This window comes from Falco cherrug, chromosome 12 (genome assembly GCF_023634085.1).
Source record: "Falco cherrug isolate bFalChe1 chromosome 12, bFalChe1.pri, whole genome shotgun sequence".
Lineage (NCBI taxonomy): Eukaryota > Metazoa > Chordata > Aves > Falconiformes > Falconidae > Falco > Falco cherrug.
The window spans coordinates 11,380,900-11,393,750 of NC_073708.1; the positions used below are offsets into that span (position 1 = coordinate 11,380,900).

Consider the following 12,851-nt stretch of genomic DNA (forward strand, 5'->3'; position numbering starts at 1 on the left):
AGCAGATAAAAACAGAATTGGTTGAACAGAGAGGAGATTTAGTACTACTAAAAAAGCCCACAGAAACCCAAACTATAGGTCTGCTAAAGCAAAAGTAGTATCAGAAAAATTATTACAAACTTATTGAGAATGGAAGTGATTTTAAACACTCTACTACCACTACACTTGAAAAACAAAAGGTAAAGATAGTAACATGCAATCTGAAGATTAGTCATGTTTTGTTTAGGTATCATTTGAACTTTTGAGAGTTCAATCTTTGTTTTCCTGGAAGATTTCTTTTTAATTCCAGGAATCTTTGTTTGCTTGAGTATTTTATGTGCCAACACTAACGACTGTTTGTATAAATAGCCTGTCTTTACATGCAGTATAGAAACAAATACTGTAGAGTAAATTAACCCCTGAGATGAAGTCAGATTTTTATCATGCTGTGGTAGCATGTCATAGAAATAGACAGAACAAGAACCATGTGGATAGCAATTTGCAAGTACTTTACATTAACTATCCTTATTTAAAAGCAATTAATTATAATCTATTTTATATTGGTTTGCATTTTCATTTTTCAGTGTTGCCAAGTATGTCCGATTTCTACATATTTTTTTTTTTTTACTTTTAGAGAAAATTATTGCTAATAGGTACAACCTCTTGAGGTCTGCCAAGAGTTAGAGATGCTTAGGTGTCTTCAGGATTAGGCAGCAACTAACAGCATTTTTTTCTTTGGACTTTAATTTTGAGCTTCAACTTGTACAATTACTTTGTTGTGTTTTAATCAGCTAGCTACACGAACTACCTAATGAATATGTTGAAATCAATGGGGATTAATTTTACTGTGTTCGGTGCTATTCTGTGGTACAGGCTCAGTGCTGATACACTACAAAACTTACATTTGAAATAACTCAGAAATATAGCCATTCTGCATATTAAGTAAGTGTTTCCAGCAGTTTCTCACATCCAAAACTCTAGGTTTCCACATATCCTATCACAGAATGGTGATGTTAGAAGACATAAATAAAAATATGATTATTTCATTGTTCTGTACTGCTGTTTGTATTATTTCAAAATTTTATGATGCTACTATCACAGCTATTTTTTTTCTCTTTATGAGAAAAAATGGAATGAACAATCAGTCAGCAAAATTGTTGTCAGACCACCAACTGTAGCAAATATCTATAAGTAAAATTCAAATACACCAAGATACTGAAGATGACGACCACATTAACTTTCCAGGAAACGCACGGGCAGGCATTTGAGACATATTTTACCACTATAGTTGCTATAAGTATCTGCTTAAGGAAATGAAGCTTTGGAAAAGTTCACCCAAGATGTTTAAAGAAACTTCCTCAATCTTCACACCAAAATAAAATGTGGCTATAGAATAGTTCACACTATAGTCTTGCTCTGGGAGACATGCAATATCTTTCAGTAGTCTGATAAACGCATAGAGGTTTTGCCTGAATGTAGAAAAAGGTGCTCGCTACTTGCCAAAGATGTTAATATTAAGCTAGTGCCAGTCTTAAGTCCTTGAAATGGAAGTGGTGTTATGCTGCAGCACAAACAAACTAGTAGGCTGCAACAAGGCTGTACCATTGGTCAGGTTCTACCATCTGTATCGTATCTCCTTCCTCCAGAAGCCACATATACATACACACCACCACCACCCCCAGTGCTATTTAACCACTTAGCAGGAACGCGCTACAGCTGGACATCATCCATGTCAATCAACCCACAGCCTTCGCGGCGAGGCCACAGCTGCATGTTATCAATGGTAATCAACCCACTGCCTTCATTCCTCTACAGTGTTAGGACTAATGCTCTATCTGGAGAATGCCCTGCTTCGTACAGAGGCAAACAGTTTTTCATACTGAAGTTGTCTCTGTGGGGTGTTCAGTCTTCTCTAGGACACTGAGGTAGAGCCAGATGCAGTTTTGTCCTGTATTTTTAAATGAGACACTATTGGAAAAGCAATTCTAAGTCTTTGTAGAATTAGTATACACACAAACCATTAAACGCTCAATTTACACTTCAGAAAACTCTGCACTGAATACTGGTATGACTGCAGTGACTAATTTAAAGCATATATACATATAAATATGTATAAGATACATATAGAAATATTGTATGCTGACTTCTAAATGATAATACATGTCCTCTGAATTTTAATTACCTTTTTCCTATGAGACACAGCTGAGCTTTGTAGTCTGGTCCTACAAAAGGTGAAGCTGTTGCTGCTAACCACCTTACCTATGACCTAAACCCCTGATGTTTTCTGATAGAATCTCTGAGTCTTGTGTAAGTAATGAGGAAGAGGCAAAGAAAGAGAACAAGGAATGAGCAGAAACTACAGCACATAAATGAGTGAAGAGACAATCAGAAAATACTCTGATCAATAATAAAATGTCTATCCTGCCCAAACACCCAGAAGCTGAGGTTTTAAGTTGCCAAAAACCAAATGCTTCAACTTTTTCCAAGCCTTGTGATGCTTTCTCTGGCCTTTTAAAATATCTGGGGCTTTTTCTTAAGCATTTATTTTCGGAAAAGCAACTTTCCATAAACAGTATTAAAATAGAAATAAAAAAATACATAAATAAATAAACTGAGTAGTCTAAGTAGATGTGTAATCTCCAAATGTTAAAATGACAGAATCTGGTACAATGTATCATGTATAATATATGCAATTTAAGAATTACAACGAGAAATTACAATTTGCACCTTTAATTACATATAGAAGGCTTTAAAGCTGTGGGAATAATTGAATTCCAGGACGTAATATGGTTAGTGCATACAAGACAGTGAAAGGAATGAGGGAGAAACACTGACTTGAAAGAAGACGAAGGTCGTTACAGTATCTTCAAAGTAAGACAGTAGAGAAATACATTTGCTATCATGCTGAAATGTATTTACTGACTGGACAAAAAATAAAAAAAAACAACTTCTGGACATTGTGGCTTCTTAATATTCAAGGACAAAATTAATGTTACGTATCTCAGACATTTTTGCAACACTTACATCACTTTATCAGAAAGTCCAATGTAAATCTTTCTATTTTTCCAGAATATTTTCTTTTCACAGACCAGCACATATTCATACAACACTCTCCCTTTTTTTCAGAATCATGGTAGTGAAGGGACTCAGATTACATCCACAGACTTGGAATCAAGCTCTCTGGTTCTGTGGGACTTTGAATACAAGCTGAGGTAGGGGTGCAGAACTTTCTTTCACTGCACAGAAATCCCACCATGTCAGAAATGAATTCTGAATGTCACTTCAGCCAGAAAGGTCACTTTTTTTTCTGTATTCCAACTGTATCGTTATCCTAAATTATGGTGCTTTAATAATAAGCATTATTGTTTACCCATAGTGCCTAACACAAGCATCTTCCTTCCCCAAAGATCAGTATGTTATATGCAGCTAATGGTTGCAAAAGCTCAACTTATAAAAATAAACTTCCACTAGTAAGCCATGTGATTTCTAGAAACTGCAGAACATCTTGGTAAGCAGAATAGGATATTATGAAATGACCAACTGTTTATAAATATTTGTTGAAACCGAGTGAGAACTTTTCTACTCCTGCTGCTGCATCTTGTGAAATGAGAAGTGGAGCTGCAATAAAACAACCCTGGTAATTGAGACGGCACAAGTGGAGTCCCACTGTGGGCAGCACTCAGCTCAGCCCATTCCCCTAAAAAGGTCTGTGCACCCTTCAGTCTGTAAGTCCAAAGAACTACCTGTATTTTTGCATGCTTTCAGTTTGCCCCAGAGCTCCCCAGAGCCTTGACGTTAAACAAAGTAAGCCATGGCATTCGAACATCAGTGGATCAATCCTGCTGCAGCTGGAGTCTGAAGTAGCCAGCAGCTCTTCAGGAAATCAGTCATGCAGTCAGTGCTTCAACCACCAGACACCCTGCACCTGCAGGGCATCACAGAATTAGGTAATACTACATACCTTGCCTTTCTCAGGAAGAATAATTAGGTAATCTATTTATAATATTCAGAAATCATATGTGCTGTGCTGGAAAATTCAAATGCAGACTTCTAATTTAATACACCCACTATGTTACGCTTTGGACCATGACATTCCTTGAGGTGGTTTTGAAACACCCTTAAGGGTGCAACAGTTGTCATGCAAACCGCCCACAACCCCTTGATCAAACTGAATTAACAATTGAAAGACTCATTATCTAAATATTTATTAAAGGTGTAAGAATTAACTAACCCATGTAGAATCAGGATAGGAATTGGAGGCAGAGGTATTGATTATGACCAGGTATATATATATATATATTTCATTTCCTAGTGACAAGAGTGCAGTCCACAGTTATCCTCTTAGCATAAATAATAAAAATTAATAAAAATCCTCAAAAATATGAAGAAACCCTCAAAAAAAATGCTAATGAACTCTAGGACTGTGTTTGGGTATCTGTCTGAACCTAAGTTTGTTTTGGGGTAAATCATTGAAAATTATATCCAATTTCCAAAGCCTGGTTATTGTACCACTACCACTACAGAAGTTGTTTAATTATGTACCTGACAGATTTTAAAGATGCTAAACTTGGATTTTAATAATCAGATTTGTTAAAAAAAAAAAAAATAATTTTTGAATCATAGAAGGTTGGCTAAGAGAAGCCAATAGTAATAAAGAAATGGAAACTAAATTTTTTAAAATTCTAAGATCAGGTTATATCTACTGTGGAAGCACTGCTGCTTATCTTTCTTTTTTTTATTATTTGCTCCTTTGGTTAGATTGCTACTGGTGATATGGAAGATCCAGCTTCATATTCGTCATCTATGACTGAATTCAAACACATCCCATTTCTTTCGTCTTTATGACAGTGATGGAGAGAGATGGTAAGAAGAGTAAAAAGATTCTCAAGTTGGATGGATGAAGCTTCTGAAAGGACTGACACAGAAAAAAAGGCCATATTGGATTAGGCAAAAGTAATTAGACACTCTAATTCAGTGTCCTGCTTCTACTGGGAGGAGTAACACATTTTTAATGAAAGAATAAACAAAACCAGTATGGAAGGATTCTCCCCTGAAATACTCTGTCTGCATTAAAAGAACCTGTAGTAATAACTCAGTGTGCGTAGCATACTCGTGGTGCAAGAACAGACTTTCTCTGATGCCGGGTGAATCAGCTCCGTGTCCCTCCTAGCCTAAGTACACTGCAGTCTCATTACAAACATTTTTGTCGTAAACAAGCCTGCAGTTCCTGACCTTGAAGTATCCTCTCTAATGTTACATGTCTTCTCAATGGAGTGTGCTTGATTATACTCACGATTTAAAGGAAGAGCACGGGTTGTATCAGGATGACCAAAAAACAGCAGGCATACGTGTAAGTGAAGAGGGGAGCCAATTCAAGTAAATAATACAGGATTACTGATCATAATACTGGAAAGATGAAGGCAGGGGAGGAAGAAGAAGATCACCGTGACTGACAGCACACTATATAGTTCAGTCTCTTCTGTGTTTTGTCTGGCATACGATTGCTTAGTCCATGGAGAACATTCAGTAAGATTTTATACTTAGTACATGCTCACTACAGACCTTAAAATTAGACTTCCACTCTGAATATTCAAGATGAAGTATTTCATGTTCACTTTGAAGTTGCCTGAATCTTTATTTTCTGCATTTTTTTTTCTTTTTTAGTTTTAGCAAAATTAACAAAAAGAGATCGAGTAAAGGAGCACAGCTGAAACGTGACCCACAATCGTTCTTTCTGCCGTATTTATCTAATTCTAGTAAATGTACATACATGCTCACATGAAGCTCTACCTTCTCATTAATGATTTTATTTTTAACTTCTTTGCATAAAATACTTTCATGACCGTTTTCACGGCTTATCACTAATGATAAAAAACTTGCAAAACAGAGGACTGTATTTAATTTGTTGATATTAACACACTCTAAATTGAAAAGCAAATTAAGTACCTGTGCTTGTTCTCAGCAGTTGAGTAAGGTTCATCATAAATGTAGGCCAGTAATAATAGATGTTGTGAAAATATGAAAAGGTAATTCAAAAGTTTATTGGAAGGCCATGAAGTGTTTTGTTCTTACACTGTGGAGTTAAGCAAAGCAGTAGAATGCATGCAATTATAGGAGACAGTAATGTATTGGATACCTTTAAATAGCCTCATCCCTCACATGATCTCGTAATCCTTTTGTAATATATTAGTAAACATACTGCTTTGCTGTAGAATCACGTATGGTATTCTGTGCCCAAAGGAACCAACAATTTGATTTCACACCTCTTGTTAAATTTTCAGTCTGCAAAGTCAACCCACGGTTTGTACTTAATTGTTTACTAAATGAATACCAATTATTTTTTCTTCCTTATTCTGTGACTCAGGCACTTCCACTATAATGCACAGTATATATAATTTTTCATCTATATTGCAGAAATGTGCCACTTCCACAAACAGAAAAAACATAACTATGTTTTTGCAAAGAATGGGAGCATATATCCAACTTTAGGCTTACATTTGAGTTTCTTTACAAATATACAGTTAGATATTTTAATGAGGTTGAGAGGTAACAAAACTCAATATAAACTAGTATTTTTAATTTTTTTTAGGAGAAGGTTTTAATTGCCAAAGTACAGAACTCATTAATCAGAGTGCTGTTTATTTGGATTACACCCAAAAGGGTCTTTATTTACAGACTTCTGCTTTGTGGGGGAGAGGGGGAATGGAAAGCAGTATCTGTTAACAGTGCTAGAAATACAAATTTATTGGAGATAAGATACCATTTAGAGATTAAACTTTTAACACTCCTTGACATCAAGCTGACATTTAATTTTTGTGACTAGGTCACATGATTGACAGACTTGTATGTTATGGTAAAGACTTTCATTGAAGTCCAGGAGAAATTTTCAGAGATTGAGTTTACAAGTAACATTTTTGTAATGAACCATACTTTTTATTCTTCACTTCCTTTACTTAAGCTCAGTAAGTGACTCTGGTACATGACATCCCTGGCATGTTTTGCTTGCTTTTTTCCATCTATTGCAAATGCAAAAAATATCACACACAGGTGAATTCAAGGAATCCATGGACATTTAAATTTTACATGTATTTGTTTTTCGCCCAAACATGATATTATGTTGGATGTCTGCCTACACCTCTCATCTTCACCTCTTTAAAAAACATCTGCCTAAACATTACAGCAACTTCTAATGGAATACCTAGTATACAGAAGAGAAAAATGAGAATTTTTGACTTTTAAAATCCATTGTAAATGCACTAGCATCTGTCTTCTTTTAGATCACCTCATATCACATCCCTAGTTCTGCCAAAGCCTCTGAGATGTCCCTTCAATATTCCATAAAGTTATGCCTAATACAAACAGAGTGTAAGTGACTAATTTCTGGTAGCTGGTGCCAGCTTCTGTTAGTATGCCCAAAGTTGTATCACTATCTTTTTAAACTGTACTTTCTGATATGAGAAATTCTAACTTTGCTAAACTTCACACCCTTAAAATACAGTTGAAATATGAAATGGACAGTATAAGTGAAGAAATCACTAAAGAACTATATTGATCACAAATCACCATAATGAGTTACTGCTCATCAGAGAACCAGAGTAACCGATGGCATCTAATAATACAGTTAAATTTGTTAGTGTAAATCACCATAAACACCAAATTTTAGTAAAGTAAGTCAGCCTAATGAATCAGTCAATGAAAGATACTTTTTTTTTTTTTTTAAACGTCTGGATGCTAACGACAACTTCATTTCTGAGCCAGGAATTGTGAGTAATGATGGTTTCCTGCCAGGCATTGAATTTTAAATGGTGAAGTAGCATCTTCAACATAATTAGTCATCTGTTGTTACACATGGCATTCTATTTGCTGCTGCCTAAAATGATATAACATTCTGAAAGACAGCATGCAACTATCAGGATTTTGTTTTTACTGCAAAGTGCAAATACAATGCCTTCATGTAATAAAGGAGATGGAAGACAGAGGTTTTTAATACTTACTCTATATAACAAATTGCCCCTTTAAGGAGAATACCTGCTTTAATTGAAGTCCTCGCAAAACCAAAGCAAAACCTAAGATTTCTTTTACCCATATGATGATACAGTATTTCACAGCCTGAAGATTCTGGTTGTATTCCAGATCAACTTTTATTCTAGCATTTTATTTTAGCAAAGTTATTCTTGTCACCTCTGTTCTGAAAGTAACATGCATATTTGGCATATGTAACATCTACATTTTCACACAAGGTATCTACTTACAAGCCTGTGATTCAGCAGCAGGTGTATGTGTGCATGTATGTTTATAAACCAATGGAAAGCTTACTAGAGAACCCACATCCTAATTTGCATCCCTTTGCATGCCTGCTGTGTTTACCTCCATAGTTCCCTTTGTCTCAACCCCCAAAACCTTTTCTCTGACTGCATTTTTTCTTTGGATCTTTTTCAAGTACTGATACTTCTGAAGACAGACATATCTCAAACGCATATTGCACGCATTAAAATATGGTAATTGATGATTTTGTAATGAAATATGGCATTCTATTTCTCTTTGACATCTTATTTGTTCATGCTATTTGGATAATCACTTCCAGATTTTCAATAAATTGCCCTTTATTACATCATGGGGTTCACATGACAATTACAGAATTATATTTTGTGGCCCTAGTTCTGTCCTTATGTACACCAGTGTGACACAGAAAATTAAAGCAGGCTTTACTAATTTAATTGTTAATTTTACTAAAACTTTACATATTCCTTAAAGTCACTCTATCTTGTGGTATGCTCTTGCAGATGAACAAGGACAAGATTGCATTTAGATTAACTTTGAGGAATTTTATGTGTTGCTTTACACATGCTGGCAAGCCATGATTAGTTAATAGTGGTAGTAGCTTGATTTTATTTATCTCCCACAGAATTCAAAATATAATTCCCAATGAAAAGATGCTATGGAGATGTAGTCTTTTAGCATTGTATTCCTAACAGTCCAAGTGATATATGACTCAAAATAATTTACCTTTTTTCCTCTTTTCATAACGGTAATTGGCCTTTACTTCCAGAACAACCTTTACTTGTCATGGTATCTGGAAATATTATTACTGTTTTACAAGATATGATAATAAAGGTCAAAAAATTCTTCGCCCAATGGCATATTCAGAATGCATAATATTTTGTGTAAAATAATTTGTATCCCAAATATTCTCAGTGCATCTTCAAAGAAAACTTGTCAAGATTATTCTGAATATTAGCAGCATTTGTTATCTGAGACACATTTTTACATCATGTGAAACTTACGGGGAAAATATTGGGAAAGAACTTGAGAGACATTTTATCTCCTTATTGGGCAGGAGTTTGGTTTTGAATCTATTTTTACACGTTACTTAAAAATGCATATTCTGATGACTGAATTTTCAGTACCTTCACATAGCAGAAAAGATTATTAGAAGAGACTGATCACAAATGATTCACAAGATAGAGGCTGGAACTTTCAGAATGGCAAGTAATTAAATGTCTAACTCCCACCAAGAGTAAAAGTCTTGCAAGCCGTGCTGAAAATTCTTCCTAGTATCAATTAATAATACTGATTTAAAGAACACACTACTAGACTGTGACATTTCCATTGCATTAATTGCTGATGGGTGATTTACTCATACAAAATATTAAAATATTGTGTGGTAGAACAATAGAGAACAGAAAATGTGGATAAATTTATGTTGTCTTTCAAATTTATTGAACTTTAACTTTGCTCACCTTTATCTTAAATTTAGTCTGGAACTAATGATTTTCAGGTTAATAAATGATCCACAACCTGTGCTAGAAAATCAGCACAGCTTTGATTGTAACTTGAAAATATTACAAGTACCTGAAGCTCCGACTCATCTTCCAGGGTGCAATAAAACAACAGAAATCTCTCAATCATATTGTTTACTTCCTTAATTTAATATTTAGATTTCTAAAAAATTTCTAAAATTTCTATTTCTAAAAAATAGAAGGATTTGTTTATAAATAATATGATGTTGACACTCCATTTTATAGAGGTTTTATGAAGTGTAGCTTTCTGAGCTACCATTGTGTCTTTCTGATTATTTTTTATTTTCAGAAGACGACAAGATGACTACAAATGTATCTGTCACAGCCAGAAGATAATTTAGATTGAACTCGCTAACCTTTGACTTTCTTCCACAGACCACAATAAATAGACTATTGGAATTATTGTTAATTTCACCGGTGTCAGTGTCTAGTTTTAAATGTTCCATTACATCAGTTACACAAAGAATTCCCTGCTTGTCGCATGGGAAAGATGCTGACCTAATTATTTTAGAAATATGGAGAATCATCTAAAAAGATTAACAAAGGAAATATTATGTCACTACCAAATTCATAACTAAAATAGCATCAAAATCACTGTATAATTACCTAGGTTTCCATAGAAACCATGTTTGATGGGTAGCCAAAAAGACTTCTGATTGGGCTTCACTACTTCTGCTCTCCCTACAATAAACACTTCTGTTCTGCCTCTCACAAACAAGTAACCAATTTTTCAGTTGCCTAAGTCCATGTCCTCTTTAAGCAGCATTCTTAACAGCTCTAATCACCCATATGCTTTTTTAAGATCTGAACTCTTGAACTTAGACACGTAAAAATATTTTTACAAATGTGTTATAACAATTACCATGGTATCCACCAAAGGGGAAAGAAAGAAAATAAATTTATACATGGTAATATTTCTTTGTTGTGACAATACAACAGTTGCCTAAAAATGTGCAAAAGCCTTAATCCAATAAACAAGTTTGGGGTTTTATTGCATTTTCTCATTGTAATTTTTCATTCTCATTGTGCCTTCTCAAAGGCTTTGGCCCTTAAGCACTAGTAATGCAGATGTAAGCAAATGGTCCCCTGTGCTAGCAAAGGTAAAAAAGGCGTGGCCCAACCCGTAAGTCCGTATACCATTAGAAACAGCAAGAATTTTATCTGAATTTGTGTTTAACATAAATAATCTAGATTGACAACTATTTGCGGCAAGCCTCTGTTTTCACATGCGTCCCATACAGCAGATTTTAGCAAAGCCACCTCAGAAATTTCTATACCCAAGAAATATACTGTACAGTGTTTTTCTCCTCCAAAAGCTGATGAAAATGTCCTTGAGGTGATGCACACAGCTTTTCCCAGAAAGCGGTATTTCAGATAAAGTCTAATCGAATTGATAGATTATTTGTTTGCAAATGACAAATGGGTATTTTAAGAAATGCTTTGTTATTGACGTTCTGGAGGCTGCACAGCCTTTTCATTGTTTCATCACGTAAGGAAGAGTTAAGGTACTGCCCGAAGCAGACTTCAGTTCTAATGGTACTGACCCACAGGAAAACTACCCTTACACACTGCCTCGATCCCAGCAATCAAGAAGTAGGACAAGAGTAGGGTGGAAGTTGAAAACAATGGATTTACAAGGTGCTACCTGGCCTACTTCTAGATTTGTTTATGTTTGAAGAGCACTGTATAGGAATATTTCAAAACAGAAAATACAGAGATCCCTGGTTTGAAACAAGCAAGTTCCTGACAGATTTGCTTTATTTCAAAGAAAGAAAAGCACAAGCACTATTATTTTAATACCTTGTGGGATTTTTTTAAAAAAATTGAATAATTTATTTTGTATTATTTACAGTTACTTAAGAGTTTTCAATTAATGTTCTATCATATTCTGGGATTTAAGTTCTGCAACTCCTGTTTAGTCCATTAGAGCCTGAGACTTCGTGTGCTTTTACCACTTCAGAATAATTGGATCTTATCAAACTAAACTACAGAACTACAGTTTATTTTTGTGCTCTTTTTGAACGCAGAAAATCTCTTTAAATCAAACTGAGACTGGGCCCGAGCACTGAGAGTGCTGTAGAACAAAACATAACATTACAGAAAGAACTGTAGACCCAAAAAACACATTTTATTCTACATTATGTAATCCACCAACACTCCTCAAGTTCATCCTACTTAATGCTAGGCATCTTTCTTGGAGAACTGCCATTGTAGGCTCCTGATATAATCAACACAGAAGGGCAGAGAAGCACAGACCTCCATGTGGTGATTAAGTTCCCTTCGCATCTGCATTACCCTCTAAGGTGTCTGCCTCTACTTATTGATAATAAAGGGAACCAGAGTACTGAGATGACTTATTTTGACTAACCTTATGTGGATTGATCCTTTTTTGTTTGGTTGGGTTTTTTCTGTAACCTAAGTGTTCCAGATCTGAAGGTATTAGTTTGTCTTGTTTGGACTAGACTGTTGTCTGGATTTGTTTTCATCCTTACAAGGAACTTACACTGTTCCCTCCAGATGAGAATTTTGATTGTGTAATTGACATTGAGGCTACAGTACTGGCATACTATGTTTATTCTGTAAATCAGTGTATGGAAAAATCCTAATTTTCTGATGTTGAAAGCACCGAAGGGTAAAAAATGTTAAGACTGACCTCAGTGAGCTTTCAAAGAAGACACAAGCAAAGTCTGTGCAGGTTTCTTAGTCTTCAGTATGAAAAAAATAAACGTCCATCTCAGTTTGTAGCCACCTTTTTCACAAGCTAATCATTCTACACTGGTGATATATGAGTAACACTGACTTAAAAAGCAAAATAAGTCTTAATAGATGATTCACTGTGTCACAGAAAGATGCCTGAAATAGTCATTCAGTGTCATTTTTCTTCTTGTACAGTTTACAGAAATAATTAGTATTCCATTTGACAAACAAGTGCAAACATCCATTAGCTAAATGACACAACATATACTTTGACTAGGTCTGTAACTTTCACTAAAACTCTATCAACAGAGATTGCTGAACAGTCTGTATACCTCTTTCAGTATATATACAATTGCTCTCGTTAGGAGGCCTCTG

The 12,851-nt window shown here is 35.0% G+C and overlaps 1 protein-coding gene across 7 annotated transcripts in view; it reads right to left on the reverse strand.

The window, feature by feature from the left end:
• KCNT2 (potassium sodium-activated channel subfamily T member 2) overlaps nucleotides 1–12,851 on the reverse strand; it is a 147,445-nt gene that overhangs the window by 76,291 nt on the left and 58,303 nt on the right. The window contains exons 1-2 of one of the 7 annotated variants that reach the window (XM_027798189.2): nucleotides 5,273–5,350; nucleotides 3,723–3,904 (exon numbers count right to left, since the gene is read on the reverse strand). The exons of the other annotated variants lie outside the window; for them this stretch is intronic. Of the exons in view, the coding sequence (XP_027653990.1) occupies nucleotides 3,723–3,805 (83 nt within the window). The 5' untranslated portion in view covers nucleotides 3,806–3,904; nucleotides 5,273–5,350. Of the gene's footprint in view, nucleotides 1–3,722; nucleotides 3,905–5,272; nucleotides 5,351–12,851 lie in introns of those variants that run through there. 7 annotated transcript variants of the gene reach the window in all.